Source organism: Rhea pennata, chromosome 13, assembly GCF_028389875.1.
Source record: "Rhea pennata isolate bPtePen1 chromosome 13, bPtePen1.pri, whole genome shotgun sequence".
In the NCBI taxonomy this organism is placed as follows: Eukaryota; Metazoa; Chordata; class Aves; order Rheiformes; family Rheidae; genus Rhea; species Rhea pennata.
This window is the reverse complement of record NC_084675.1, coordinates 1,927,424-1,954,549: the sequence shown is the minus strand read 5'-3', so window position 1 is coordinate 1,954,549 and position 27,126 is coordinate 1,927,424. Positions and strand designations below refer to the sequence as shown.

At 38.3% G+C, this 27,126-nt stretch overlaps 2 protein-coding genes across 9 annotated transcripts in view; both read left to right on the top strand.

Moving 5' to 3' along the window:
- Nucleotides 1–12,087, top strand: part of RSPRY1 (ring finger and SPRY domain containing 1) — a 40,358-nt gene extending 28,271 nt beyond the window's left edge. For 6 of the 7 annotated variants that reach the window (XM_062586654.1, XM_062586656.1, XM_062586658.1 and 3 more), the window contains 6 exons: nt 671–814; nt 4,003–4,114; nt 5,132–5,234; nt 6,813–6,965; nt 9,080–9,184; nt 10,161–12,087. In XM_062586654.1, the coding sequence (XP_062442638.1) occupies nt 671–814; nt 4,003–4,114; nt 5,132–5,234; nt 6,813–6,965; nt 9,080–9,184; nt 10,161–10,257 (714 nt within the window). In that variant the 3' untranslated portion in view covers nt 10,258–12,087. Of the gene's footprint in view, nt 1–670; nt 815–4,002; nt 4,115–5,131; nt 5,235–6,812; nt 6,966–9,079; nt 9,185–10,160 lie in introns of those variants that run through there. The other variant, XM_062586659.1, reaches the window with a different exon arrangement.
- A 1,367-nt stretch (nt 12,088–13,454) lies between these two features.
- Nucleotides 13,455–26,706, top strand: ARL2BP (ADP ribosylation factor like GTPase 2 binding protein). 2 transcript variants are annotated; one of them, XM_062586799.1, is made up of 7 exons: nt 13,455–13,474; nt 14,712–14,771; nt 17,051–17,112; nt 18,809–18,915; nt 19,620–19,705; nt 22,073–22,169; nt 23,170–26,706. In XM_062586799.1, exons 2-7 carry the CDS (start codon nt 14,734–14,736, stop codon nt 23,248–23,250), a joined length of 471 nt encoding a protein of 156 aa, XP_062442783.1. In that variant the 5' UTR covers nt 13,455–13,474; nt 14,712–14,733; the 3' UTR covers nt 23,251–26,706. The 2 variants fall into 2 exon arrangements, with proteins under 2 accessions (XP_062442783.1, XP_062442782.1); XM_062586798.1 differs by lacking the exon at nt 13,455–13,474 and adding an exon at nt 13,795–13,853.
- Nucleotides 26,707–27,126: the final 420 nt, after the last annotated feature.

Here is a 27,126-nt window from a genome sequence, read left to right as displayed (position 1 = left end):
CAATTCTAGAAGTGTTCACGGTAAAGTAACACCTGCATCTGTGCCCCAGGATTTCAGAAAAGTGACGAGGATGCTTAAGAGTCAGCTGGCTTTTTGCTCATTTTGACTAAAATTGATCACAAAGTATTTTTGCTATTGCTGTTCCTGTCTACCCTTGAAAAGTCTGTAGCAGCAGGATTTCTACTTTTCCCCCCTCTTCAGCTTTAAGGTTGTGGGGTTTTCTTTTTTCTTTTCTTTTTTTTTCTTTCTTTTTTTTTTTTTTTTTTCCTAAAACTTTGTTTCACTACTTCTAAATGCATTTTGATATAACGTTGAAAACCACTCTCTCCCTTTGTACTTAACAGGAATCTGATAATGATGAGTGACTTAAGTCTACCACCTTGGTTGTCTTAGTCTTTAAATCTTCAAACTTATTCCATCAGCTCTCTACTTTTTTGTGTTTGGCTTATCATTGAACATTTTCAGTCTTGCCTATTTAGTAAAATGCCAGCTAGTTAGGATGTGACTATTTTGGATTTAAAGAGAGGTCACTTTTTTCTGAAGTGACTCTTTACTTGCCTCTAAAATTGTGCTGGTATATTCTTATATGCAAGAAACTTGATCCCAGGGAGGAAGGAGCTTGTTTGAATGCTAGTTTGTAGAAATTTAATCTTTGCTTTGGTATTGGTAGGCTCGATGTGATGCTTCATCCTTTGAAAGTGTTAGATGTACGTTCTGTGTGGATTCTGGAATTTGGTACTATGAAGTTACAGTAATTACTTCGGGAGTGATGCAGATAGGATGGGCTACCAAAGACAGCAAGTTTCTCAACCATGTGAGTACATGTAATGTAACTTAAATACTCTACTTACAACATCTATGAAAATAGCTGTGATTATTCTGTGGCAAAAACTGAACACCTCTATCTTTCCCTCATTTTTTTTCCTATACTTCTGAGAGGTTATTTTTGCTGAACTTAGTGGTATAGGGAAAAGTACTGAATTGTCAGTGCTGCAGACTGACACTGTTCACAAAAGTATTGCATAGCTGCTAGCAGTGACAGCTTTTGTTGTCTAGATGCCTCTGTCCGTTTAGGGGAAATATGTCTTATTTCTCTTTTTGGAAACTCTTTAGACTGCAGATAAGGGCAGTGGTTACTATCTGTGTTGTTTTTATGAAGTCAACAGGAGCTCCCTGAAATCTAGCAGATTATCACGCAATCACTCTTGTCTTTGTTCTGATAATACAAAATGAATACCTCTGTCTTCCTTTGCAGTTTGCTTAGCTCTCTCTCTCTCATGCAATTAGCTTTGTATCTTATTCTTGATTCTAAGTATTCTTCTTGCAAGCTTACTCTTAAAATTACATACCTATTAGCATTAAGCATAAAGTGCCATGTGGACACAAAGTCTAAACCTGTAGTCAAAGCATAATCTCAAATGCTGTGATGTCATTAGGACTCTTTATTCATTTCCCGTCTGGATAAATCACGGCAAAATGTACTAGGAGATATACGCTTAAGATCTGGGGTTGTCTGTTGTTGTTAGGGATGATTTGCACTTAATACTTCAGAAGAAGTGAAGATTTCAGTGTCCACTAAGTTGATATAAATGGAAAGGTAAGTCTGAAGGGTTTTTTTTTATCTTTACATTGCTCAGTACTCCAGTCCAAAGGCCAGCAAATACCACAAAGCAGGAGACACTGAAGATTGTCTTGTTTCCACATATGTATTTTTGAAATTGAAAGTCAATGTTTGGCATGGTGTCTCTTCTACCCTTTAAAGTTGTGTCTGTGTGTGTCTATCTATGTATCTGCATGTATGTGCATATGTGGATGGAGAGGGGTGTGAGTACAGATGTAAAAGCTGCCAAATACACTCAGTCTGTGAATTTCTCAAAACTCAGATAAATAGCATTTGGTAATTTCATTAGAAATTCTTCATAAGTAGTTGGTCACTTCACTCTTAATCATAAGCCAATGTCTTGCCAGTTGTGCTAGATTATTAAATCAAATCTGCAAAAACTTTTTATTAGATGAAGGAAAGTACATTAACAGTGAAAAGACTAACCAAAGAGTTTAATGAAAAACATGAAAGAAGAGTTCTGAATTTTTAAATCTTCATGGTAGTTCTGTATGGCTGTTTTAAACTCAGTATGCTGTAGCATATGTGCTTGTGTACTTCCATGATACTGAGAAAATGTAGTGACTACTACCCAAAAAACTAGTCTGCTTCAAAAACTGAAGAACACTGATGTCTGTCTTCATGACTCCAGGTTGCATGATGAGGGCTTTCTGTATTATCAGCCTTCCAAGCTTGGCCATCTACAAGTTCAGTACTGTGCAGGATGGCAAAGGGCCTAAGCCTACTGCCACCGACTAGAATGGAAATACAGGGCTGGGATTTTAGGTTGATGTTTTAACTGGCTGAACTGGAGTAAAAAATACACCTTGAGCTCTTCTGTATTGTTGTAGTTGTGTAGTTTCCTGTTTCTGCTTGCAGCTTACTATAGGAGAAAGATTTTCCTTTAAATGTAGAGAAAAGCGGGTAAAACTGCTCATTTCCGACTACTATAGAAAAATATTCCACAGCTGGCTCAAAAGCAGAACCTAATGTGAAGATAAGCCAATTATAGACATAAAAGTAAATATGGTGATGGTGAGGGAGGTGGAAAAGAAACATGCCTAGGAGAGGAAAGGAACATCCATGGCAAGAAATGCAACAGGAATGGGAGAGCAGGCTTTTTCAATATCTGATTTAAGTTTTCCTGCTGAGTTTCTTCCCTCCATTCACTTAAGTCACATTCTCCTCTGTCAATGTATAACATATCTCTGTGTCATTTATGAAGTCCAGTCTCAATCTCTAGCATGGAATTGCAAGCACAATTTAATAAAAAGAACCAAACAACCCAGAGACCTGTCCTGAGCACAGGCATTGCTCATGTTGACTATAGTGGAAACTGTTTGAAATAAGTTGTGGTTGTGTCTGCCTTTAGCATACTAAGAGGCTTAAAAGATTTTAGCCACTTACATGCACAGCAAGCGCCTTAACGGTATTTTTTGTCTGTGCATTTTTTTTGTTTGTGCTTCCTGTACATGGTATGAAAATAGGAGAGGTCACATCTGAGCTGTGCGATTCTTGTGTTGCTACAGTTGTTTTATTGGTGGGTAAATACTGCGTCTATATGTGTTCATAGGGTTTCTATAAGGAATATGGGGTGGACTTTTCCACTGATTTTTGTCATTCATCTATTGATGTAAGTATTTACAGCATGTAACAAAAAGACAAATAGTCCTACATATAGCATTGTACTCTCATTAGCTGGACTTAATTTTAATTTAGGAGATCTGAGACTTGTGTGATCAGACACTGACTAGTGTTTACACTACAAACAAACCATATTGAGCATGGCAAAGCTGTATTCCATAATGCTTTGGGGTTTCTCATTTGGGCTCTCCCACGTGATGGGTTCTTCTTCCACTCTGCAATTTTGAATAACTTGTATTTTTTATGGTACATTGGGACTACTGCTTGGTAACGCTCTTGCAGATTGAGTGAGACTGTCACTGAAAAGGACACCATAGGTACAAATTTAGTGAAGAGTGTGGGACTGTTCTCTTTTTGTGTGTTGTATTTTCTGGTGACACTGAGATAACTTGTTGGGGAACATGTTTGCTGCTGGGACTTGAAGATAAGACAGTTGTTACACTTCCTGCGTTGTCTTTTAAACTTCAAACATTAACATTGAGATTTTAAATATATGGTCAAATTTAGTAGACAAAAATGATTTGAGCTCACAGAAAACAAAACCTACTTTTTAGATAATGTCCCCTTTTTCCCCTCCTCACCTCCACCAGATGTCTTTTGATGTGAAAATGAAATGAAGACTAGTTTGAAAAAGGACCTTAAAGGAGAGGTGGGAAATACTCACTTTTGGATGAATGGTTTAATTGAATAAAAATAGACATTAGCCCTTCTGTGTGAGGGACGGCTGCAAACTGAAATTCTTCCTTTTTTTTCTAAAGGAAGGTTATGGCATCGGGGACGATGAATACTCCTGCGCATATGATGGCTGCCGGCAGCTGATTTGGTATAACGCCAGAAGTAAACCGCACTCTCATCCCTGTTGGAAAGAAGGTATCTAGTCCATTGCTAGTGTTTTATCCTAGCTGGATTTCTGCACAAGACTTTTCCTCTTGCAGGCATCCAGAATACTTTGTTAGTAGGTGAGGATGAAGCAGTTGTTGCCTAATCATAGTGATACTAAAAGTTTAATAATTGTTGTGTCTTTATTTGCATTTGATGCAGTAAACTGAGAACTACTCTCTTGTTTCACAATGTATGGAAAAAAAGTCTTTTTATTGTCTTTTTTTTTTTTTTTTCATAGGCAGAGTACAAATCATAGTACCAATTAAAGTTGCTGGACATCTTTCATCATAATACTTTTTCAGCTATTTGTAGTCTTACAGCTGTATTGAAATGTTCCTTGGCGGGTGTCTGCCTTCAGCTGAAATTATTTTAGAGGAGGGAAAAAAAAACTTGTTTGCAGATCATGGTTAAAGGGGAGTGGCACTGTCTTACTTAAATTCTTGGATAACTACTTGGACAGCAAAGATATGTTCTTTATCTCAGATTTTAAATGTTGGTAGGAGGGTAGAAGTTATATGTGTATGCAATGCTTGTGTGCACTGTATCGCCTTCTTTTCTATTAAAAATCTCTCCAAGTCTGGCTAAAGTAACACCTAATTTTAAGAAAGCAGGGAAGAGGGGTGCAAAAGGACTATTTGTACAAGCATGTTAAAAAGTTCTCACGCTCCTGAAATATGTTCTTCAGATATCTGCAGTGGGTGTTAAATAAGCAGGGAGAAAGATGAAGGAAGAAAGCTTTCTCTGTCTTCAGCTAACAATCTGCAGAACATTCGCACATATGTGATATTAATGCTCTAGCAATCTAAAATATTTTTTTTGATTATTTTGTCTTGCTTTTTTTGTCTAGTTACTATCTGTTTCACTGTTTCTTCCTCTATGCTTTTTCAAACAGTTCCTTCTTAATGAGACAACTCATAGTGTGATATGCAGTTCTTAAAAATAATAATGTTTCAGCTATTTATATTCAACATGACTGAAATCTTTATCTCTTTTTTTGTACATAAGGAGACACAATAGGATTTCTACTAGATTTGCAAGAAAAGCAAATGATATTCTATTTAAATGGAAACCAGCTTCCTGCTGAGAAACAAGTATTTTCATCTGCTGTGTAAGTATGTGCTCGTTTGGAAGGACTATAACTTGTATGGATAATAGATCTAATTGTATGAAAATGTTTCTCATTTGAAATGTAAACTGATATTTGCTTGCCATAAATACCATCATTAAGCAGACCTCCCTATTGAAAGTTTCTTAGAAATCAGCAACTAGGGTATCATTTTGCAACTGGATTTCAGGGCCCAGAGTAAATACCTGAGAGCTTCCAAAGGTAAGTTCAACTTGGTGCTTTCTGTGTCACACTAGAACATCACCAAAATACAGTGTGGTTGTAGCAAAGATGAACAAATTCCTAGCAGTGCTTGAGGAACTTTAGATCTTTTCAAAGAAAAATGCCTCAGTCTTGCAAATTTTGAACTGTATATTAACTTGCTGTAGTGGGGCTAGTTCCTGAAGTAGTATATTGAGTATTTGTAGGAGGATGGGTCTGAAAGCACTACAGAAAGGTATTAGGCTTTATTGTTCTACCTCCTGTTAAAACTAACACCTGGCTAATTCCTCTGATTCTCATGGAAAAGTTCAGTCTTTTAGCTCTGAGAAAATAAGCTGATGATAAACTTCAGAGGCTTCCTGTGCAGCTTAATTAAAAAATACAGTACTTAGCACAGTAATATTCATTTACTAATAATTTTGTTCATGTTTTCTCCTTAAAATGAAGTTCATGATGCAGTCAAAACAGTAGTACAATTTAAAGTGTTGTGGAATATTTTAACCATTTAATTTGTAGTACCCTCCCCACTTCGTGTGAAGCACATAGTCTATATGCTTAACAGATTCTGTTATTCTGTCAGAATTTAACTCAGCGTATTATTCATATTATTCAGCTTGGATCCTCTCTGTAAATAATACTGAAAGAGATGATAGTTGTGGTGTTTCTATAAGGTGTCTGTATGGCTGTGAAGAAAAGATAGCTGTATGGAGGTAATCTTGTAAGGGCAAGGAGAAGCAGATGGGCATTGTCCTAATAGAGCTCTCAGACCTGAATTCATCTTGCACACGTTCAACATGTGTACACCAGATTTGCTGTATGTTCCCCAGATTATGTTCCCCTAGTCACATAAAAGAGCAGGAGCAGGAGTGCTGGGCATGTAAGTGTCACAGGCAGTTGACACTGCTCCTGAAAACTCTACTAAACAGCAGTTGTGTGGAAGATTTTTTTTTTTTTTTCTCTCAAATTCCAGTGCTGAAGGAGGTATCTGAGCTGATCAGTGTAAAGAGGATTGGGTTGTGGACTGTTCAGATGTATGTATTTGCTCTTAGTATAAGTGTGACTAATCCTAGCTGTAGAGTGTGCAGACTTTCATTGATTGACTCAGTAGTAAATTCGGATAAATTCTGATCGTGAATTCAGAAGTTAAGAGCTAAACAAGGAATGGATGTGCACCTGAAACTGGGTGTGTTTCTGCTTTTCTCCTAGTTAGCTTTAGCTGCATGTTCATGCTGAAGAAACTTATCCCTTTGTCTCAGGGCATATTTTTATTTCATAATAGAAATGCTAAGTCTGGAGAGCTCTCTTACTGCTTTAAGTCATCCTAAAATATTTTTTTGTTTGTTTGTTTTTATACCGCAGATCTGGCTTTTTTGCTGCAGCTAGTTTCATGTCCTATCAACAATGTGAGTTCAACTTTGGGGCAAAACCTTTCAAGTATCCACCCTCAATCAAATTTAGCACCTTTAATGATTATGCTTTTCTGACAGCAGAAGAGAAAATAATTTTGCCAAGGTAATTCTTCTTTCTGGTTTGAGTGTGTTTGCATGTAGAGAAGTAATATGCTTTGTTTCTTGGTTGTGTAGTCTTAAGTAAAGTTACAGTTGATTATACCACTTCTCCATATTCAGAAAAGGATTGGACTGTAGACCCTGGTACAACATAACTGGGTAGTTCAGGAGATATATGACCAAACTCCATTAAATTCAAATAATTGTCTGCAATATTAAACTAAATTAATTTCAATTAGCACTGTGACAGTAAAATGCCTGTAATAAAAATGCCTCATGCCTTGTAAGAATTTTAAGTTGATTGAGGAGGAGTAATTTTAATTTTAAAACGATATCTCTGTTAAAAATTGACCTATTTCTGATGTTGGCAAAGTAGAAGTACTGAGTGATTTTAAAACTTGAAGTTATTCTTCTTTGCAGATGAAAGCCCCCCCCCCATTTGTGAATGATACTATGAACAAAGATTATTCAAACTTAGAACAGCTTACCCACCTAAATGTAAATCAAGTCAAATGAAAACTGAACCTTCTGTTGGTTTGGGGTAAATTTTTCTTGAATTCTGAATTTCTGGCAGGAATTAAATTTACCAGCTTTTTTGTTTTAGTCTATTAGTAATAGAATAACCTTCTGGTATATTGTGTCATTATCTTGCTACTGTTTGCAGAAAAAATTCTGATGAACTATTTGTACCTATATTTCCAACTCTCCCCGAGTGTGACCTTAGAAGTCTAGACTCTCTAGAGTGATGCTGATGTGTATGATTGAAGTAATCTTTTGTTGCTTCTAATTAAGCTTTTCTTTTTTTCCTTGGAGGTAAGTATCTCTGACTACAATAAAATTAACCAAGACTAGTTTTGAAAAATCTAGCTGCTCATTCAAGTGGATTAGGTATTTAAGTGGCCTCAGTGAGGGGAAGGAAAAAAAATTGTTGGATCTACTGAATTGCATTTTGGCAGAGCTTGAGACTCATTATACTGAATTCATGCAACGTGAAAATCAAATCCAACCTGCAAGGCTATTTTGCAGTTCTTCATAGCCACAGTGATTTATACCTGCTTGTGACTGAAGGCGCTATGAGTGAGGGCTTTTCTTTGTATGGAAGACCTGACTTAATACCTTGAGATGATCTGTTAATCATCATCCTTGGTCAGCCCTTTGTTCAAATAAAGTGTTCTTCTATCTTAGTTTCATGCATTAGCTGAGAGTTTTTGCAGTTTTTAGCTGTGTGCTAAAAAGAGCTGATGATCAGATGTGATTGGTATTGATCTCACTCTGGCCCTAGACTCGCTGTGGTTAAGCAGTAGCTGTGAGAGCTCTTCTTTGTGCCAAAAGCTGCAGAGACAAACTAGAAGAAATTGGCTTCCTTTTGATGTCTGACTGGAGAAATTTTGTCCTCCTGGGTTAGAGCCTATTTAATATGAGATAGCACTGAAAGAATCCATTCAGGGTTGGATACTATTGCTCTTTGTGTATACAAGGATTATTCCTGTCCTACAATCCAAACTGTCTGGAAACTATAAATTAAATCAAAAGATTACTTTGATCTTAAAGGTGATAGAAAAAAAGGGCCTAAGTAGATCCTAGTTATCCATCACAGGAGTTACTGTATTCTTATGCAGAGTTGTGCTGAATAGAATGCATTTAGTCAAGACATAGTCTGGGCTAGATATTTCAACTTACCATTAAACATTTCTGACACGTAGCATATTTGTTTCATATTCGGAATGTGAAATTTCAACTAGTGTGGGATTTCTACTCATTTATCCTGCTATCACTTTTTGGTCAGAAATATCATGTAGTCTTATTTCTTCCTTAAAACTATTTGACTAAAAGTTACATTCTTCATGATCTGGACTCCATTATATGTATGATTTTTATGCTTGAATTGTTCTCGAGCCTCCTTTTTATAAAAGACAGAATACAGTGCAGGAAGTCAAAAATAATTCTGAACATCTTGGCATGTTTTAAGCTTTTTCTGTGGGATGTTTTTAATTGATGTTTATCAGTACTCATGTTGAGTTGCACAGGCAAGTGCTGCAGTGGTCTGATGCAGTACTCTAGAGTACTTACGAATCTATAAGTGTAATGTGAAAGCAAGGATGGTCTCTCTTTCTTCAGACACAGACGCCTGGCTTTGCTGAAGCAAGTGAGTATCCGAGAGAACTGCTGCACGCTTTGCTGTGATGAGATAGCAGACACAGAACTCAGGCCGTGTGGACACAGGTAAATTAAATTTTTTTTTTTTTTTTAAAAAGAGAGAATATGTTTGTGTTTGACATTGAGCTTAAGCAAGATCAGACACAGTCCTTGCTTATTTTGAGCAACTACAGCCTACAGAAAATGCTCCATCCTTTAAGGATGTGAAAAATACAGGCTAAATGTAGTAGCGGCACTCTTCCCCCTCCATGTCACTCTTGAGCAGATTTAATCCCTAAATGTGTTTCAGTGTTTGGGGGGAAGGGAGGCATGGAGGTGAGAGTACTGTGGCTAAGCACATATGCTATCCCTGGGCTTCCAAGTCTAAGTCCGTGGTCTCAAGGGTGTTGCTGATGAATGCTTGCTTGGTAATTGTGCTGTAAAATCCAGAACATCTGAGAACAAAAAATTGAATATATATTCAAGTACTCAAAAAATATTCAATAAATGGGTTATCTCAAGTCACAGATTTTGCTGAGAACTAAGAATGGGACACCAATTGAAGTGATACCATAATACCCTTTTCCTGCACTGAAGTAGCCCACTAAGAAACAAATTCAGTTAAGTCCAGTTCCACAGTGTTTCTCAGAGCACTAACAGAAGTCTTGCGGTGGGTCTTCTGTCTGCCTGCCACAAAGTTAAAAGGAAAACAAGTATGCCCAGTATGGCTCAACACAAAGTCAGGACAGAATTGCACAGGCTATTGGGACTGTTGTTTTCCAAACCAGAGTGAATGTTAAGATTAACACACATATGCAAGTGTAATCCTGACTGACTGCCCAGCAGTTTTAGTTGGTAAGATGCTGAGCAGCAGGAGTTCCTCTAAAAAGCCTGTGTATCCACAACACCTGACTTGGCAATTTTTAATCTCCACACTGAAGATTCTTATCTTGAGTGTTTTGCTAGCAGGCTGGATAACTTGCTTAGTGTCTGGATTTTTTTTATTTTTATTTTTTATTTTGTAAGTTCAGGCTTTAACTGCGCTTTTTTCCTTCCCATTCAGTGACCTGTGCATGGAATGTGCCTTGCAACTGGAGACCTGCCCATTGTGTCGACAGGAAATACAAACTAGAGTCAGACAGATCTCTCACATTTCATGACACACATGGAGAAATATCAGAGACTTGTTTTTAATGAGCTCCATCCAATACTGAAGGGGGAAGATATCTCTTAATCAATCTTTATGCACATAGAACCATAGCCACGGCCAGATTTCATGCTAAACTGTAGTCTGTTTATCTTAAAAATGAAATCTTTAATAAGCTATTTCAAGTTGCCAGCAACAAGAACTGGTCTGAACAGTAATGAAAGCTGGTAGTTCAGTGTGTTATGGCTATTGGTTATCTCCAAGCAAGACCACAGGAGAGTGTCTCTTTTCCTCCCCCCTTCCTTCTCGCCTGTCGCAAGTGCTGAAAGAATTTGCACTGGAAGTACAGATACAATGCGTTTAAAAACAAAAACAAAAACCAAACAAAAAAAAAAAGAAAGAAAAAGAAATCTCCTAGAACAGGGCCATTCTGTCTTGTGCTCGATAGTCTCTATTTTTGGCAGAAATCAGTATACTAAAAAAGAATGCCAATGTTTTTTGTTTCATGTAGCCTCCTGCTGGTCAGAGACTCTGTATTTTCAGACAGTGGATATTAAACTGCTCAAAGACTTAATCTGTACGCAAACTGATTCGAAAAGCCAGTGTGGAGACTGTAGAGAAATTCACATTTTTTAACAACTTGGTGATTCCAAAGAATGTTCTGATTTGTTTTTAAACGTTAAAAGATTGGCGGTATTTTCAAGTACATACTGTTTCTGATGCTTTTAACTTCAGTACCCACATTTTTTTTGTGAGGATATAATTTTCAGGAAGTTTTCTTAACTAATTGTAATGCTGGACTGGAATTAGTTTGATATTCTGGGTATTTTTTTAAGGTATCATCAATCATTTTTTAATCAGTATTGTTTTTGAAAGTTACGTTCACTGAAAATATTGAGCTATCTTCAAAGACTGAAGAATTCTCAGCCAGTTTATTTAAAAGGAAAAAAAGAAAAAAAGTTATTGGATAGCAAGTTCAGGCCTCTTCTTAACTCTTAAGATATGCACCTTGCTTGCCACGTGTTGGTCCTGCTCTGAGCAGGTTTGGGGCCACACCTTGTTTCTGGTAGAGGTCATTTAGTGGGAATCTCTGCTCCACTTCAGTTATACATTTGTGACGTTCATGTGTTAAGGATGCGTTTCAGCAGGCAGCTTTTGACTGTTTTACTAGGTTTCTATACGGAATCAGATTCACATCTGGTGTCAGAGAAGTAGTGCAAAGTCAGTGGAGTTATGCTTATTTTGCACCAACTGAGGATATGACTCGGTCTCTTCCAAGATTTGTACAGTTTGTTTTTCTTTTTTCTTTTTTTTAATTTTTTAAAAGCATCTGGATATATAGTAGAACTCTGCTAATTCACACACAACTTGCACCAAAAGCATCCCACGTCTTGGCAATGATTCCACAGCAGAGGCCATTGTAGTGAATTTTCATGCTGTGATGTATTTCTTTTTTTCATTGTCTTTATTGTACTAGTAAAGTATCAAGTATTAACAAAGTAAAGCTGAGGGCTGACTGTTCATGTGGAGCACTCTTATTTCCTGCTGAGCGCTCCTGTTTCCTACTGACCTAAGTAGGAGCAAAGAGCACTGTGCACAGATTTTAGAATCAAGCCTGTTAGCAACTGCTTTCATGTTTTGCTAACTGAAGGGTGCTGAATTTCAGAGGCTCACTGGAGATTTATTTTATTCTTGAAGTAAACTGTGTGAACTAGGAAAGTTCTGTGAATCACTTTCATGTTGACTGAATCAAAAATGGTGTCACGTTTAGTCTTTTTGCTAAAATGTGAATTCTCTTCCACCTTGGATGCCTGTTTTGATTAAAGTCACAATGGCAAATCCATGCCACAAGGACTTCATTTCCTCATTGACTGGATTTTACTAGATTTCGGTGTATCCCACGTTGCTAGTCAAGGCCAAGTCCCTTTCGGCTGGGTGCTGAATGAGCAAACGTGTAAATGTTGTCGCTGCCACAAGATTCATAGAATTTCAGAATCATTTAAAATCAGAGTTTTAATGCTTCTGAATGTTATCCCTTAAGGTGCAAAGTACAAAGATACCAACCATGCTTTAGGGAAGAAGTGGAACAGATCCATTTGGAACTCTGCCTTAACAGATCCTAATAACTTCAGGGTTTTGGTTTCCTTGGCCAAGATTAACTGAGCTAAAATTTTCAAAAGTGCCTAAGACTCCTGATTCATATCAGCGGTGGTATGAGATTAAGCTCTTACGGCTCAGGTCCACAAAGGCCTTCAGGTGCATGGTGTTCCACTGAAACCTAGGGCACCCGAGACCCTAGACGCCTTTGTGGATATGGGACTAAGTGCCTGTGTTTTTTGTTGGAAAAAGATGTGAATGTTTTGGAGAACTTTGCCCTGGATCATCTTCCATGCAGCTGGCGTGGCGTGGAGGAAGGCAGTGGTGCAGGAGGAAGCCCATGAGCGCGTGCTGCCCCTTCTGAGCCTCGTCACCATGCCAGTCCTTAGCTGGTGCAGAGACCTGTCTTGTTTGTTTCACAGACTGAAAGACTGTACGATTCAGCTGGCTTCTTACTGCAAATCAGGATGGGAATGTCTTTGTAAAGCAGGCCTGGGTGTGCACTCGAGCGGTTGCAGGGCTTGCTCGCCGAGACTGGTGCAGCGACACGTCGGCCCCTGCCTGCTCTGCCCTTCCTTGAAGACCCGTGGGCTCGGGAAGGAAGATCGTGGCTTCGCAGACCTGCAGGTGGGAAACCCGAGCAACGGAGAAGCGGAAAGGAACTGTAGTCAAGTCGTTCATTTAAAAATAAAATGTATTGATGACTATTTTTTTTCTTTTGTTCTTCAGTTCTTTTACTTGACCTCAGTTTTCAAGAGAAGTAGAAACTTCTAAGAGCCGAAAGGGTGAGGAGGGCAACCTGTGGAAGCGTAGGGTGTCCTTCCTAGATGAAGGTAGTCAAGGAGAGAGCCGCACACACCCAACGCGCTTCCCGACGGAAAGGAGCTCTGTGCCCTGCGGCTCTTGTAAGCTTTCATACAAGCTAAGTTTACGAGCCCGTGGAATGCTGCCTTAGATTTACAAGCAGCTGCCTGGATCGGTGGCTGCAATGGTGCCAGCGTTGAGCTCGCCGGGCTGGCCCTGTTTCGCCACCTCCTCGCAGCCAAGCGCCCAGCGGCCCCCGCTTCTCTGTGAGGGGAGACCGGCACCAGAAATGGCCGCGGGGGGCGATTTTTTACGTGCGTCCTAAGGAGGTGTGTAAGTGCGCGCGCGTGTATATATATATTTTCTATTATTCTTATTTTCTTCGTGGGATGGTCTTTGATGCCTGGCCCTCTAACTCGGGCCGCGCCAGCACCGAGCGTCCGCCGGCGCCGCCTCACAGCGGCCGCGCGACGCCCCCACCGGCTGCGGCGGCGCCCGCCCGCCCGCTGCGCCGGCTCCGCTCTCCCATTGGTCCTTCCCTCTGGGGGCGGGCCTTCTGCCGGCCGCCTCCGCTCTGCGGTTGGCTGCGGCCGGGTCGGAAGGAAGCGTTGCCCAGGCGACGGCCGCGGGGGTCGGGGGGGGGGGGGGAGGGGGGTTGTGTGTGTAACGCATGCGATGAGGAGGCCGTGCTGGCTGCGGTGACCGGCGGTAGGTGCGGGAGTCGGAGGTCGGACGCCTGGGCCCCTCCCCCCTTTTTTATGGGTGGGCAGTGGAGATTAGAGGGGCAGGACACCTGGGTCCCTCGTAGCTGGGCGGGAAGGAGAGGAAACGAATGATGCGAGCCGATCGCCTGGGTCCCTTTGGGGGAGAGGAGAGGCCCAGGCCCAGGCCCAGGCCCAGGCCCAGGCCCAGGCCCAGCGTCTTGGCTCTGCTGGGGAGCCGAGATTAGGGGCTGCAGCCAATGGTCGTAAGTCAGCAAGGGTGGCGGGAGCAGGGTGGCACTGGGGTGCTGCGTGCCATGCCCGTGTGACGGGTCAGCAACTGCTCAGAGCCCTGGGGCCGAGTGCTCACCGCGATGCAGCCCGGCACTGACCAGGGTTGTGGCCTGACACCTGGCATCACTATCCAGACCCTGGCCTGCAAGCTGCCTGGGACATGCTGGACCAGGATAGCCTCTTCATCCCATCTGTTCTCATTTTCTTGTATCCTGAGAGCAGTCAGTGAGAAGACTTCAGGAAAAAAAGGTATAAGGATCAGCTGAACCTCCCTTTCAGAGGCTAAGTGCGGGTGTGTGCAATTTGGAGCCTTTTCTCTGAGGAGGCTGCAAAAGTTCCTCGAGGGTGTGGATTATTACTGAAATGAAGTAGTAGTTTTTGGATGAATATGATTCTGAAATTCTGATGTCTAAAAACTAAAGAGTCTCTCTTGGTTAGCTATCTTAGGTGTGTCAGGTAATTAAAAGATTGAAATAGCATTACTGCTAAGGCATATGTTATCCCTTAGTGTTTTGTCTTAAAAGGAAAACCACCCCTGTAACAGTAACATAGTGGTTTGTTTCTTCTCCAGTCCAATAGGTTATGCAGTAAAAATGGAGACTTCAGATGAGGAAAACTTTGGTATCGCCATGTAAGTAGATTTTATTATGTGTCAAGTTTTCAATAAATTGTTAACTAGTTAACAATTTCTAATAGGAATGTAATTACAAGAATGAAGTTAGACCATACTGATTAACAGATACTGCCTCTTTGAAGAACAAGGACGTGGAACAATGCAAAGCCCCAGGAGGGAATGACTTTATTTCAGAGTTTAGATGAAATCCAACTAAGTATAGTAGTAGCAAGCATAGCACCAGGTAGCACTTGCTGAGTGATCAAAATAAACACTATAGGCTGAAAGCTGTTCTTTGTGTTCATTTTAAATTCAGAAATTCTGTCTCCTCCTTGGTGCTTTATGTTGTCTTGTATTGCAAATTTTAGGAATAGAATATCTGTGTGTATGTGTGAATGTGCACTTTTTAGACACGTGAGACATTTTACAGGTGGCATTTAACATATTATTTTATGCTAATAGTTTTGAGACCCTGCTTCTCTCTTATTTGTTTGGCCTACTCATCTCTTGAAGCTTATGACAAAGGTGGCAGATGAGGATGTGTGCCTGTGGCTCCGTCACTATAGTTGACAGGTACATATCTGGTGCTCTGTGGACTGAAACGCCCTATATTCCCTTCAGGTGATTCTGCAACACAGGTTGTGATGGCCAGGGCCTGATGAGGTGGCAGTTGTCTTAAACCACCAGTTTGCTCAGGCATGCATATATGTATATATGTGTGTATGTGTATATATATGTATATATATCGTACAGAGAGATGGGATTGCTGCTATTTTGAAGCAGTTAAAATTTTTTGATCTGTTTTGCAAGTTTAAATTCTCTTTTAAATTAATACTTTAAAATTTCCATCACTGTTAGAATAAGCTATAAAAACAAGAAGAATTTCTCCTATTTCTTATTTCATCTGCTTGATAGTAATGCTTATATTAAAAAAAAAAAAAAAAAAGATTTGAAATTAGCCATAGCAAAGTCTCCTGTCTTTGTATAAATGGAAAGTGATAAAACGCTGTTGTCTAAAGTCATAAATATGATGCTTGGAATATGTAATGCTTAAACTGTCATGTGTGAACTCCTTTTCTTGTGGTGTTTTGCCCTCTGGTGGAATAACATGCCTTTCCATTCACTTCTGTTTTCTTTGCTTGCCTTCCTAGGCTTAACTGATCACGAATGTTGTTAGAACATCACTTGACAATTAAACACTTCTGTAATCAAATGCTTTCAACTTTATCCTGGTCAAAATGAGTCCTATGGCCAAACATTTAAACTGTTGCTGGATTAAGTCTGCTGGACTGTTGTTTAATAGCAAAATAATTTTACTGTTTTTTTAAAAACCCAGTAGGAAAATTGACTGAAATGGTATTTTGCTCTATTTAATAGAGGGAAACTTGAATTTAATTTAAGTTGACCTTTTGCTGACTGCAGCTAACTTTTTAAAAGAAAAATGTCTTATAAAACTTGTATCCTTGACATATAAGAAAAGCCTGTACCTCATCTGCTGAGGAATGTAGGAAGAGTTCATCCCCCACTGATGATGAACTCAGAATGCCAAGGTCAAGCAGATGCTGTGGGTTATCTAATGTGTCTGGACAAGCTGCACAATAATAAATTCAGTAGATGGAGCAGAAATCTCAAAATGGGTTCTCGCTAGGATGACTGCAGATACCTAATGTTGATTAATGGTTGCTGTGTGGTAATAGATGATTTTATGAGATTATACCATTTATTTCTGAGCATGCAAACATGTTTCTTGCATTAGAAAAATATTTAAGTTTCTTCAGTTCTAAAATATACATATATACAGAGAGAGCTTAAGCGAAGTAAGTGGTTCTACATGCCCAAATATTTCAGAATATTCCCTGGAGTGTGTCATAAACAGTTCTATGACCATCATGTAGAGTTATGCAGGGTAAAGAGAGAAAAGAACTACAACTGCTTGTTGTAGTAGCCTAAGTTCATGGGTGGAAAGTGCTTATTTGCTGCCGTAAGCGCACTCTCCTTGTCGCTTCAGCACCAGGACTTGAATTACCTTTAATGCCAATAAAATGCCATTTCCCTTTGAATTAAGTACGTATCTAGTGAATACACAGTGGAGCCCTGATGAGAGTCTCTGTTAAGCAGTCTTGTTAGCAATTATGTTTTCAGTGCTGTGGGCTATTTTGTAGGTTGAAGCTAGGAAAATCATTCACTTGTGATTACGGAGCTTACTTTTGTTTAGGCTTTCCACAACACTTTCTAATTTTTATTTCTATTCTGACTGAAGTGTATACATAAGTAACATGATCTTACTTTACTTTCAGCTCCTCCCCTTCTGATGCAGAGTTTGATGCTGTTGTTGGGTATCTGGAGGATATTATAATGGGTAAGTTCTGCAAGTAGTTACAGACAACAAGATGAGTGCTAAAAATATTTCAAGCTGCTCTTCTAGTTGCTGGATGTATAGAACCAAAATAGTCTGTCTGCTTCATAGAAGCTTTCCTTCCTTAGTTCTCATGATTGCTAACCTGGAACTGTCGTAGAACTATGCACAAAAGTTTTCTGTGTGCAGTTCTTGTAACAGAGTGCTCATGAATCTTGAAAATGTATCCTTGCCCCACTGCAGTACAGTCAGTCCTTCTTCATAAACAATAAAGGCACTTTTACATTTTTTAAAGGTTGTCTTTCCTTAGACAGCTCTGCTGAAACCTCTCCTACCACATTTATCAGGGTAGGCTTGGAAGCTTCCATGATCTGACTCGGCAGTTTGTTGTAGTGTTTAGCTGTTGTTCCTGCAGGAAGGCTTTCATAATAACTAATATGAAACCACCTGTGCTGCAATTAAGTGTGCTGCTTCTTGTCCTATCTCTACCTAACACATAAATATATGTTTGGAGCAACATAATGGAACTGGAGATGGATGTCATCATGTCTTTTCCAGTTTTTGCTTTTTGAGACTAACCTTCTAAATTGATTTTGTTGCATGTAACTTGCATGCATGCATACAGTCAGAATGTGACAAGGAGTGTTGGGTAGACTCAGTCTCATCATGAGAGCTTAGGCAATAGAAGGTCCTAAATTCTCAAGGCCATAATTTTAACTGAGAAGTTAGTGTGTGGAAGGAAGTAGTGTACAAGATGCAAAGAGCCAATTCATGCTTATCCACTATCTGCTACTTCATAAGAAGAACAAATAATCTCTTTAACCATGTCCTTCCCAGAGAGAGTGTGTGCTCTGCAGCCACAGTTTGCCTGGTGATGTAGTTGAATGTGGAGAAATGCTAACAATACAAATTTTGAATGTGTTAGGGTTTAGAAGGCTCAGGTTGGCCTATTTTAACGCTATGTATAAGTAAATTTTATGTTTATACCTGTTCTGTTGAGTTTAGTGTTGACTTTTATGGTTATCTTGTTATTTTTCTTTCCTTCCACAACTGGATAAAAAACTATTCAGCAATTGAAAACAAACTTGGGAGTTTCACTAATATTTTTGAATTCAAGGAAAACAGTTTATTTTGAGCCCCTGTGGGGGGGGGGGGGAGATGTTCATTTTAGAAAAATAAATTTTTTGCTGACTCAAGAGCCTGAACAAAAAAAAGGGTTGTTATAAATAACCTTATTAATGAAACGTAAAGCAGGAGGGCTTTGTTGTTAATGCTGAGTGTAAGTGAAACTTTTGAGTAATGACTGTGGACCTTGTTAGGTTTTTCATAGCATTTTAAATGTTTTGCAAATGCATCCTGTTCTACTCTGAATACATAGCTGCTGTGAAAACGTACACTGATGTGCTGCTACGCTGTTGACTCAGCTCCCTTAACCAAAGTAGAGCTTCAGCTTGTAGCGTGCTTGGTTGTAAGCCCTAGAAGACTGGCTGATGCCCTCCTGTAGCAGTATCTGTCTTCTCCCAGATGGATTAGATATTAACGGCGCAGCAACAGTTGCTGTACTGTTATGACTGACTCGGCACGTGTATGGTGTTCTGTAGTTGTGACAACGAGACAGAACTCTAGTGAATGTAGTTTCTGTGGTGCAATAAGAATGACTAGACTCATAACTGTATGATGTATTTTTGTTGTGGCCCAGATGATGATTTCCAGCTAATACAGAGGAGTTTTATGGAGAAGCACTACCAGGAATTTGATGACTCAGAGGAGAACAAGCTCATCTATACTTCTATTTTTAATGAATACGTAAGATATTTTTCTTATTCTTCACATATATTTTTTTTTAATCTGCATACCCTCCTGTATAAAATATTGGGTTTATGTGGATTGAAGCTAATATATTGTCCGCTTTCTTTTTGATGCATAGTCATGACCTGTGAGCAAGGAAGATGTTTTCTCGAGCTCTAGGTTTCTTTATGTTTGTTCCACCTGAAAGATTTTACAGACATTTTAAAACTTCTGTAATTCTTTTGAAGAGAATTTTAACCTAATTTTGTAGCAAGCCACATAGTGCTGACTGCAATAGGGATCGTTCTTTTCAGTTGTATTATTTAGCACATGGGTAGCTTAATGGCATTCTTTGTACAAGGCAGCTTCCTCCTTACCTTGTACATCTTTCACAATCATCTCAGAAAGCAGAATTATGAAACTGTATCAGCCTACTGGTCAATACCATAAAATGAATTTAAAGTAATTTGTTACTGGATCTGAATAGATAATGTTTGTTTTCACACCTAGTACCAGCAAAAATGTCCAGCCACAGCTTGTCAGGGATGATGTGAATATTTGAACTAGCATTGCCTGGCTCAGGAATCTGCAGAGATCTTCACCTAGTGAAGATAATACTATGGAGAATAAGATGTCAATGTAAGGAAAATCCTATGTTTTGAAATCTGCACATTAAGGTTGTGGGGGGGGGGTTCTTTTTTTTTTGTTTGTTTGTTTTTTAGATTTGTTTAGTAGAGAAATACATTGAAGAAAAACTGCTGGATCGGATTCCTGGTTTTAATATGACTGCATTCACAATGACACTGCAGTAAGTTGTGGTCTTTGCTTTTTATTGGGGGGTGAGTTGCGTGCTTTTTCTCAATTCGTTTGTCCTATCTAGATTAAAACTTAGGTTTCAGGGTTTTCCCTTGAGAAGGAGATTCCTATTTAATAATAATGATTTTAAGTGTTCGCACATGCAGTGCTACTGACTGACTGCTTTTCTCACCTTTGTCGTCTCCTGTTGCTCAAAATTTCTAAACCGTCATGCTGAAATACGTTGGGTTGTAATGAACACAGAATGAGAACGTTCCCACCTCCTATTGCTGTCACTTTGGCTTTTGAAGCCAGGCCCTTGAAGTGAAAAGCTGAGTCTCATTAAGCGATTTCTCTCTTTTAGGCTCTGCGTTGAATTAAATATCCTGGAAATCTTTCAGGATTCATGTGAATAAATGCCTTTTATTGCAATTACTGTGCAAAGCATTGAGAAGAAAGCTTGGTCTGTCTTAGAATTTTACATTTGGTCATCTTTAGCTTAATTGACTTCATGAAGAATTCAATCTTGAAAGATTACTTTTCGTCTTTAATACAAATATCAAGTGTAATTGGGAACTGAATCTCTTAAAATATTTTAATTAATTTTATTCTTTTAAATAAAACACTGGGAAAATACTGTGAATGTATAGTAGCGTGCTTAGAAGTTAAACTTAGATAAAACCCCTTTTGATAGGAACTAAATAAAACCACAAAACAACAACAACAAAAAAACTTTGACTGGTAGGGAAGATTAAATATGCTGTGGATATCTACCAATATGGTATGTTGAGGAACATGGAGTTTTTCTTCTAAAAAATATTTTTATCAAAAGTCCTGTATCAGGTATCATCAGTGTAATCCCTCATTCTTAGGGGATATATGTGAGCATACTGTGCCCTTTACCAAGCTCTGTCACCTTCCAAGGGGCTGTTTAGATCTTACCCTGAGCTGTTTTGGTTTTCAAGGTAAGGCATACATCCCTAATAGTCTATCTCCTTCCATCTCTAAGGAGTAAATGGAATTTCCCCCTTGTTCCTTAATATGTAGCTCTTTGGTTGTTTATTCTATCCCTTTTCTTTAGTTAATGTGTAGTTTTATTGTAACCACAGTGTAAGGAAAGGCTAGAGTGTATTTTTTTAAAGTTGTTTCTGGAATCCACGATGCAGAGCTAGCAGAGTAGTTTAATGGTGTGTGTATCCTGAAATACTCAGTTTCCTGTTTCAGAATTGTACTTGATGCGTTAGATATCCAGATGGAAATGTTTACTCAATAGGAACAATATAACCATCTTGCATTTTATCTACTAAGCCTGAAAATAATAAATTGTTAAATAGAGAGGTTGTCTGTGTTGTCCCAGAGCACTGTACAGCTTGTCAAAGTAAATTAAATCCAGCAATCAGATGTATGAAGTAGCAACCGTGGATGCTCCCTTAATAGTCTCTTAGATTCAAGGCTGCTGTAGTCATGTGTTGGAAACATCCTACCCATACAGCTACATCTGTGCAACTCGGAGCACTATCCAGATTTTTCTTTTTCGGGTGGGTATCGAGACCTAACAAGCCAGCATGCACAGCAGTTGAATGTTATCCCCATTCTCTTCTATCTTTGTTTAAGGTCAGGTATAAGCTGTGAATTTCCCGAGACTGCTGACCTACACTGGTAAAGGGAGAAGGACAACAAACAACTACATAAAAAGCTTTTTTTTTTTTTGCTCAAAACCTTAAAACTAGGCATTCGCATTTCCTATCTTCCTTATACAGTTTTGTTATGCTCTATGAATTTGTGATCTATACCACAATCTACCTAACTCTAACCTTGCCAGGAGAGCTCTAGGCTCTCCTAGAGCTCTGTTTTAGTCCCTACTGGTTAGATCCAGACAGTGCTTTTTTCCCACTTCATTTCATACCCCAGCCCCCCAGCAGCAGGGATTTTGCCTCATATGTGCAGGTATAGAGTATCTACTTGAAATCTGATTGAAGTAGATAGCTTTATTAATAGGAGTTCTTGAAGCTATCAAAGGACTTGAGGCAACTTTTATAATTTTCATAATTTTGGATAACTAAGAGGCTAGTTGAGTTTTACTTCTGTTGACTTACAAGTCACAGTCTTTGGTTTTCAAAGATTGATGTAATACACTTAGATCTTGGATTTACATTGATACAATCATAAAAATGAGTAAATTTAATTATTAATGTACTTGGATTTCAGATCCTGCAAGGTAATATTCATTCAGAATTTTGCTTTATGTTAGTCTTTTAATAACATTTTTTTTAATCTTGATATTGTTCGACTTGTTCTCAGGTTTTTGACCTCAAACCATTCTAAAAAAATGAGCTAATTTCCCACAGTTTCCTAATTCTCCAACTTACTCTCTTTGTAGACAGCATAAAGATGAAATGGCAGGTGATATATTTGATATGCTTCTCACATTTACTGATTTCCTGGCTTTTAAAGAAATGTTCCTGGATTACAGAGCTGTAAGTATATCACTGTTCTCTTTTCATCACATACTGGTTGTTGTTTTTATACAGCTCTGCATGAGAGTACCAAAGGCAGTATGATTGCAATAGGTAACAGCATTTATTCAAGGGCTGTACCAGATCAAAAGGAAAATAATTGAGTGGCTATTTAAGCAAACATTTAATAATTAGTAGAAGACCTGAATAAAGTGCATATGTGGTGCAGTTCTTTAGATACACACGCTTTCCTCATTTTTGAGTGTTGACTTTTTCTAGCCAATCCAAAGCTGTTTTTTTAAGCTTTATCTATTTGTATTTCTCCTCCTCTCTGTCCAGGCTGGAGGAACAAAATAAAAATTAGAGAAGGTTTTTGAGTAAGCTTTTTCCTAAGGAAATGAAATACATGTGAAAGTTAAAAATTCCCTCCTTTTCAGTTTTGAGAAAATAGGGGGCAGGTAAAGGAGAAGGAGACAGCTAATATCTCAGCTTTCATTTGAGATTTGCACCTGTGGAGATACGAATTGCATCAGTCTTTATAGAAGAAAACCCACACAAACTAGATTTGGTAGTTCTTTTAGCCCAGGGGGTAAGGGTTTGCTGTATGCATTCTTATTTTGTGCATCCCCTTCTATTTTATGTTTGGGTTAGCTGGGCTTTTTTGACCACATATAAGCAAGCAACACTGATTTGACCCAGATGTATAACTGACACAGTGTCAGCAGAGATACTTAACTCCAAGTTTTCCCACACAATCTTTTTGATATCTGGATTTACCTATTCACCACGAATAAAAGAAAACAAATGCTCTGCTAGGGATTTTTTTCAAGTGTCGGAGCAAACTGTGTATGATTATGGATGCTCGGGGTAACTTTTTTTTTTTTTTTTTGTATTAGTTTGATTTAATAAGGATATGAACTGCTTATTTCATCTTTTGAACTTAGGAACCTGCTTATTCCAAAATAGCACTGAATCAAGTATTTTTTTCTCTCTCTTATTTTTTTTTTTTTTTTTTTTTTAGGAAAAAGAAGGCCGAAGTCTGGATTTAAGCAGTGGGTTAGTGGTGACATCATTAAACAAATCATCGATATCCTCCTCCTAGAAGAGTTCATGCAATAGCTTTCCTCTCCAGATGAGTGCTATTGCTTTCATTTGGACATTAAAACACTAAAGGTCATGAGAATCAAGGTGCTTTTATGTGATGAAAACTAACTCATTTTTCAGACTATGCCTTCAAAGGCCTAATCCTAGAAACCTCTGTTTGTGAATTCCAGGTGGTATTCAGTGACTACAGCAGAATAAAATTTCAGCTCTACCAGAGTAACTGTTTTTAATAAATATATACCACCAATACACCAGCCAAACTAATGCTGGTGTATATACACCATGCTATACATGCTATACTCTACATGCTGAGAAGCTCAGCACTCTCAGAATGTGGTAAATAGGACTATATGCATGTTGTTTAGATTGGCATTGTAAGCATCTCCCCAAGGTGTAATGCTTCTCAGATTCGGCAAGGCAGCGTAAAGAATATGCTTGTCCTACTCTGGGAAAGACAGGTATGAATATATGATCTCTGAGTCTCTCTCCCTCATCACTTTTTTAAATTTATACTTCAGTTTAATGTGATCTGAAATGGTCCAGCTTCCTAAAGAAAAAATATGTTTTACCATGTAAATGTTCTAGCCTGAGACTGCCGCTCATTTCTTTGATAAATGATATGTTAGTGTGTAAATCTGTTTGACCTTTGGCTTTTATAAGTGCCATCCTTAATACACAAAGTTCTCTACTTCACTTTTTTTCAGGTCCCAGCTAACCTACATTGCAAAAAGAGCCATAATAAACTTAAATCTTGCCTGTAGTATGGAATTTCTTACCTTCTTTTCAGCAGTGGTGTATTTGCATCATTTCTAGTTACATAAGCTTGATAGTAAATCAGGCACAAGCATGTTTACCACCATTTAATGTTCTAATTAGCATGCTAACTAAAGTACACGTGTTTCCTAAATTAATGCTTAAACTGCTGGCAATATTAGTGTAGCAGTGCCTTTTTCAACATCCATTGGAAAATGGATGAATTGCTTGCTGGTAGAGCTGTAGCTGTAAGCCTTCCATGGTCGCAAAACCCCAGATGCAGCTCTGTTGACAGTTGGAATTATGTGTTTGGAGCTGCAGTGACCTTCTCTTCTTATGCTGTTCAGACACACTAATCCACTGCTTAATGACATGCTCAGGCAATGTGAGTACATCCTTAAAAATGTAAGAGTAGATTGCTCGTGATCCTGGAGAAGGAATTATGAGCAGAATCCCTCTGTTCTGTTCTACACGAGGTTTACACAGTTGAGGAAGATCAACAGCAGTGAAGCTGTTGATCAGTAGCTGTCACCCAACAAGAACAACGTAGACAGAGCAAAATTGCAGTTGGGCCATTATAGATTTGTGTTTATGGGCAGGAAATGCCGTACCAGGGCAAATGAAATGAAATCCTGTTCGTGATGACTTCTGTCACTGATTTCAAAACAATTAGCCTAGAATTTTTTCTGCAACTGAAATAGTTTTTTGCATGCTACTGAAGACTTCCAGCCACATGGGCAAAAATGCACCATATTTACTACCAAATTAGATAAAATTGAACAGGCTTGTGGTGAGATGATAATGATTTGTAGACACTGACTAATAGTGCTAAGGAAAGCGTAGTATCCTGGTATTTCGCCTGTCCTTATCTGTACCAAATTTAAGAATGCAGCAGTAATTAATCTCATTAGGTTTCCAGTGTGTTTTGCTAATTGCTCTACAGTTTTCTGACTGGAATTGTTCTAATATGTTGAAATCTCCCTGATTTATACACATACACATGCTTCCCTTTTTTTTTTTTTTTTTTTTTTTAAAAAAAAGTCTACACCTTCAGGATTATTATTTTTCTTTTTTCCAATAAATTGTTTTCTCTGGTCAGATTTGAATGCTAAACAAGCTGAAGCAAAATTTAAAATTGCAAAAAGTCTGCAGAAAAAGTGGAAGAGAGAAAAGGAGATTAAAAAACGTTCTTACTTGGATATCCTTCTGCATATATTTTGGTCAAAAGCAATCCTGTATGCTTTCTATTCAGCTGAACACTGTGCAAGCTCAATTCAACTCTGTTTCCAGCCTCTATGATATGCTAAGGCAATGAGTGTATCCCTAAAAATGTTAAATTTCAATATTATGTTTTGAAAAACATGTTCCTGATCCTGCTGACAGCAGTGAAGTCAGCAAAGCTGTCAGTTGGGGTTGTCCCACCAGGATTCAGTTTTTTACAGGTGGTAAACTTTGCTGTAAATAACAGCATTTTCCTTGAGCTTGGATGGCAGTGCTCTCGGCAGCACGCAGTTAGTGAGCACAGAGAATATTTTGAGTTATTTATTCCCGGGAAAAAAAGAAAAAAAAAGAAGAAAAAGAAAAAAAAAGAAAACACTAGGTCACATTTTTAATACAGGCTGAATGCAATTCCTCTCCCTTCTCAGTCATAAGGTTAAAATGAGAGAAATTTAAAGCTTGAACCTAGTTGTTTTTCTATTGTCAGTGTATGGACTAAAGTTCTTTTATTAACTTTTTTCTTGTATGTATGTAATACTGACTGACTTTTAAATGTCAGGAACAGATTTTATCAACTTTTAAAAGAATCCTACTGACGTATTTTAATTCACTGTTTTGTGTTGAACTAAAGTAATTGCAACTAAAACTAAAAATACTCCTGTCACTTTTTACTGTAAAAGTTTTAATTATTTTCCTGTTACCATTGCTCCAGTTAATTATTGGAAATAATGGCAGTATAAATGAATACCTCAAGCAGTTATTTTCCTGAGTGGAATGCTTTTGTATTCACCGTCACTTGTCATTTCAGAGTCTGCAAGGCACAATTTTGGATGAATTCTCATTTTGACGGAGAATAGTATCTAAGTGTTTGCTGTATACCAAAGTGTCACTGTTTCACAGATATGTGGTGCTTCATTTCTTGCTTTTAATACATCTGTGCTATGAACTTTTCTTTCTTACCTCACTGGTTCACTGTTTAGCTTTGTCAGATTATTGTGTAAAATAACGTAAGTAACATGTTAAAATGGTTTTATCTGTTTAGTTGTAAGAAGAGGACATAGTTGACCTATTTATATTATTTGTGCAAAGGGGAAGTCTCTAAATCCATTGGTTTGAACAACCTTCATGCAGGTGTACGTGCTCCTTGTAAATAGTCAGGTGTATGACGGTGGCAATTCATGCAGAAGTTTTGTTTGGAGGTGGAACTCCCTTTTCACTGAAATTTTAGGTCACAGTCTTTCCACCACTAAAATTTGCAACAGAGCTGTCCCAGCTTGACTGGAGCTATTTAGACCAAATCCTTTCTGTTTCTGTACCAGTCTCATGAATGTGCCTTGTCTTCTCTCTGTACATTTTCTGTGGTCTGGTGTTCCTGGTATAGTTAATCTCTGCAACATTTCTAAAGCTAGTTTTCTGTCTTGATGCTTTTCCACCTGATAGAGGGCCTTTTTAAAGAAATTAAATTTCTATATATTGTGGACTATCTTTGTGCAAGTTTGATTTCATATTTAGAGTTTTAATTTGGTCATAAAAATGCATAGAAGCTAATTTTTTTACTGTTGCTGATTTATGTATATAAATACTGATTTTTATATATATTTCTTGAAATATGACATTTCATTTAGCTTACTTTTCTTCCAAAGCAAATAAAACTAAATCTGCCAGGGTCTGATGCATTTTGTCCAATCCCTTTTAAATTCACACTCTTCATTAATGTAGATAAATGTCCTGAGCCTACCTCTGTAGACAAGTTTTTAGAATATTTCCCCTGCAAAGTTTGATGCAGGTTTGGACTCTAGCTTACTATGTGCTAACTTCCCTGTGCAGAAAGATCTGTTAATAGGTTGAATGCATTTAATGTATTTGTATTAGTTTTTACAAGAAGGAAAGCATGTGAAAGAAA

Coding starts and splice junctions, on each gene's coding strand:
- ARL2BP (XM_062586799.1), top strand. CDS start 14,734: ATGGAGACTTCAGATGAGGAAAACTTTGGTATCGCCAT. Junction 17,113..18,808: donor TCTGGAGGATATTATAATGG/GTAAGTTCTGCA, acceptor GTTGTGGCCCAG/ATGATGATTTCCAGCTAATA. Junction 18,916..19,619: donor CTTCTATTTTTAATGAATAC/GTAAGATATTTT, acceptor TTTGTTTTTTAG/ATTTGTTTAGTAGAGAAATA.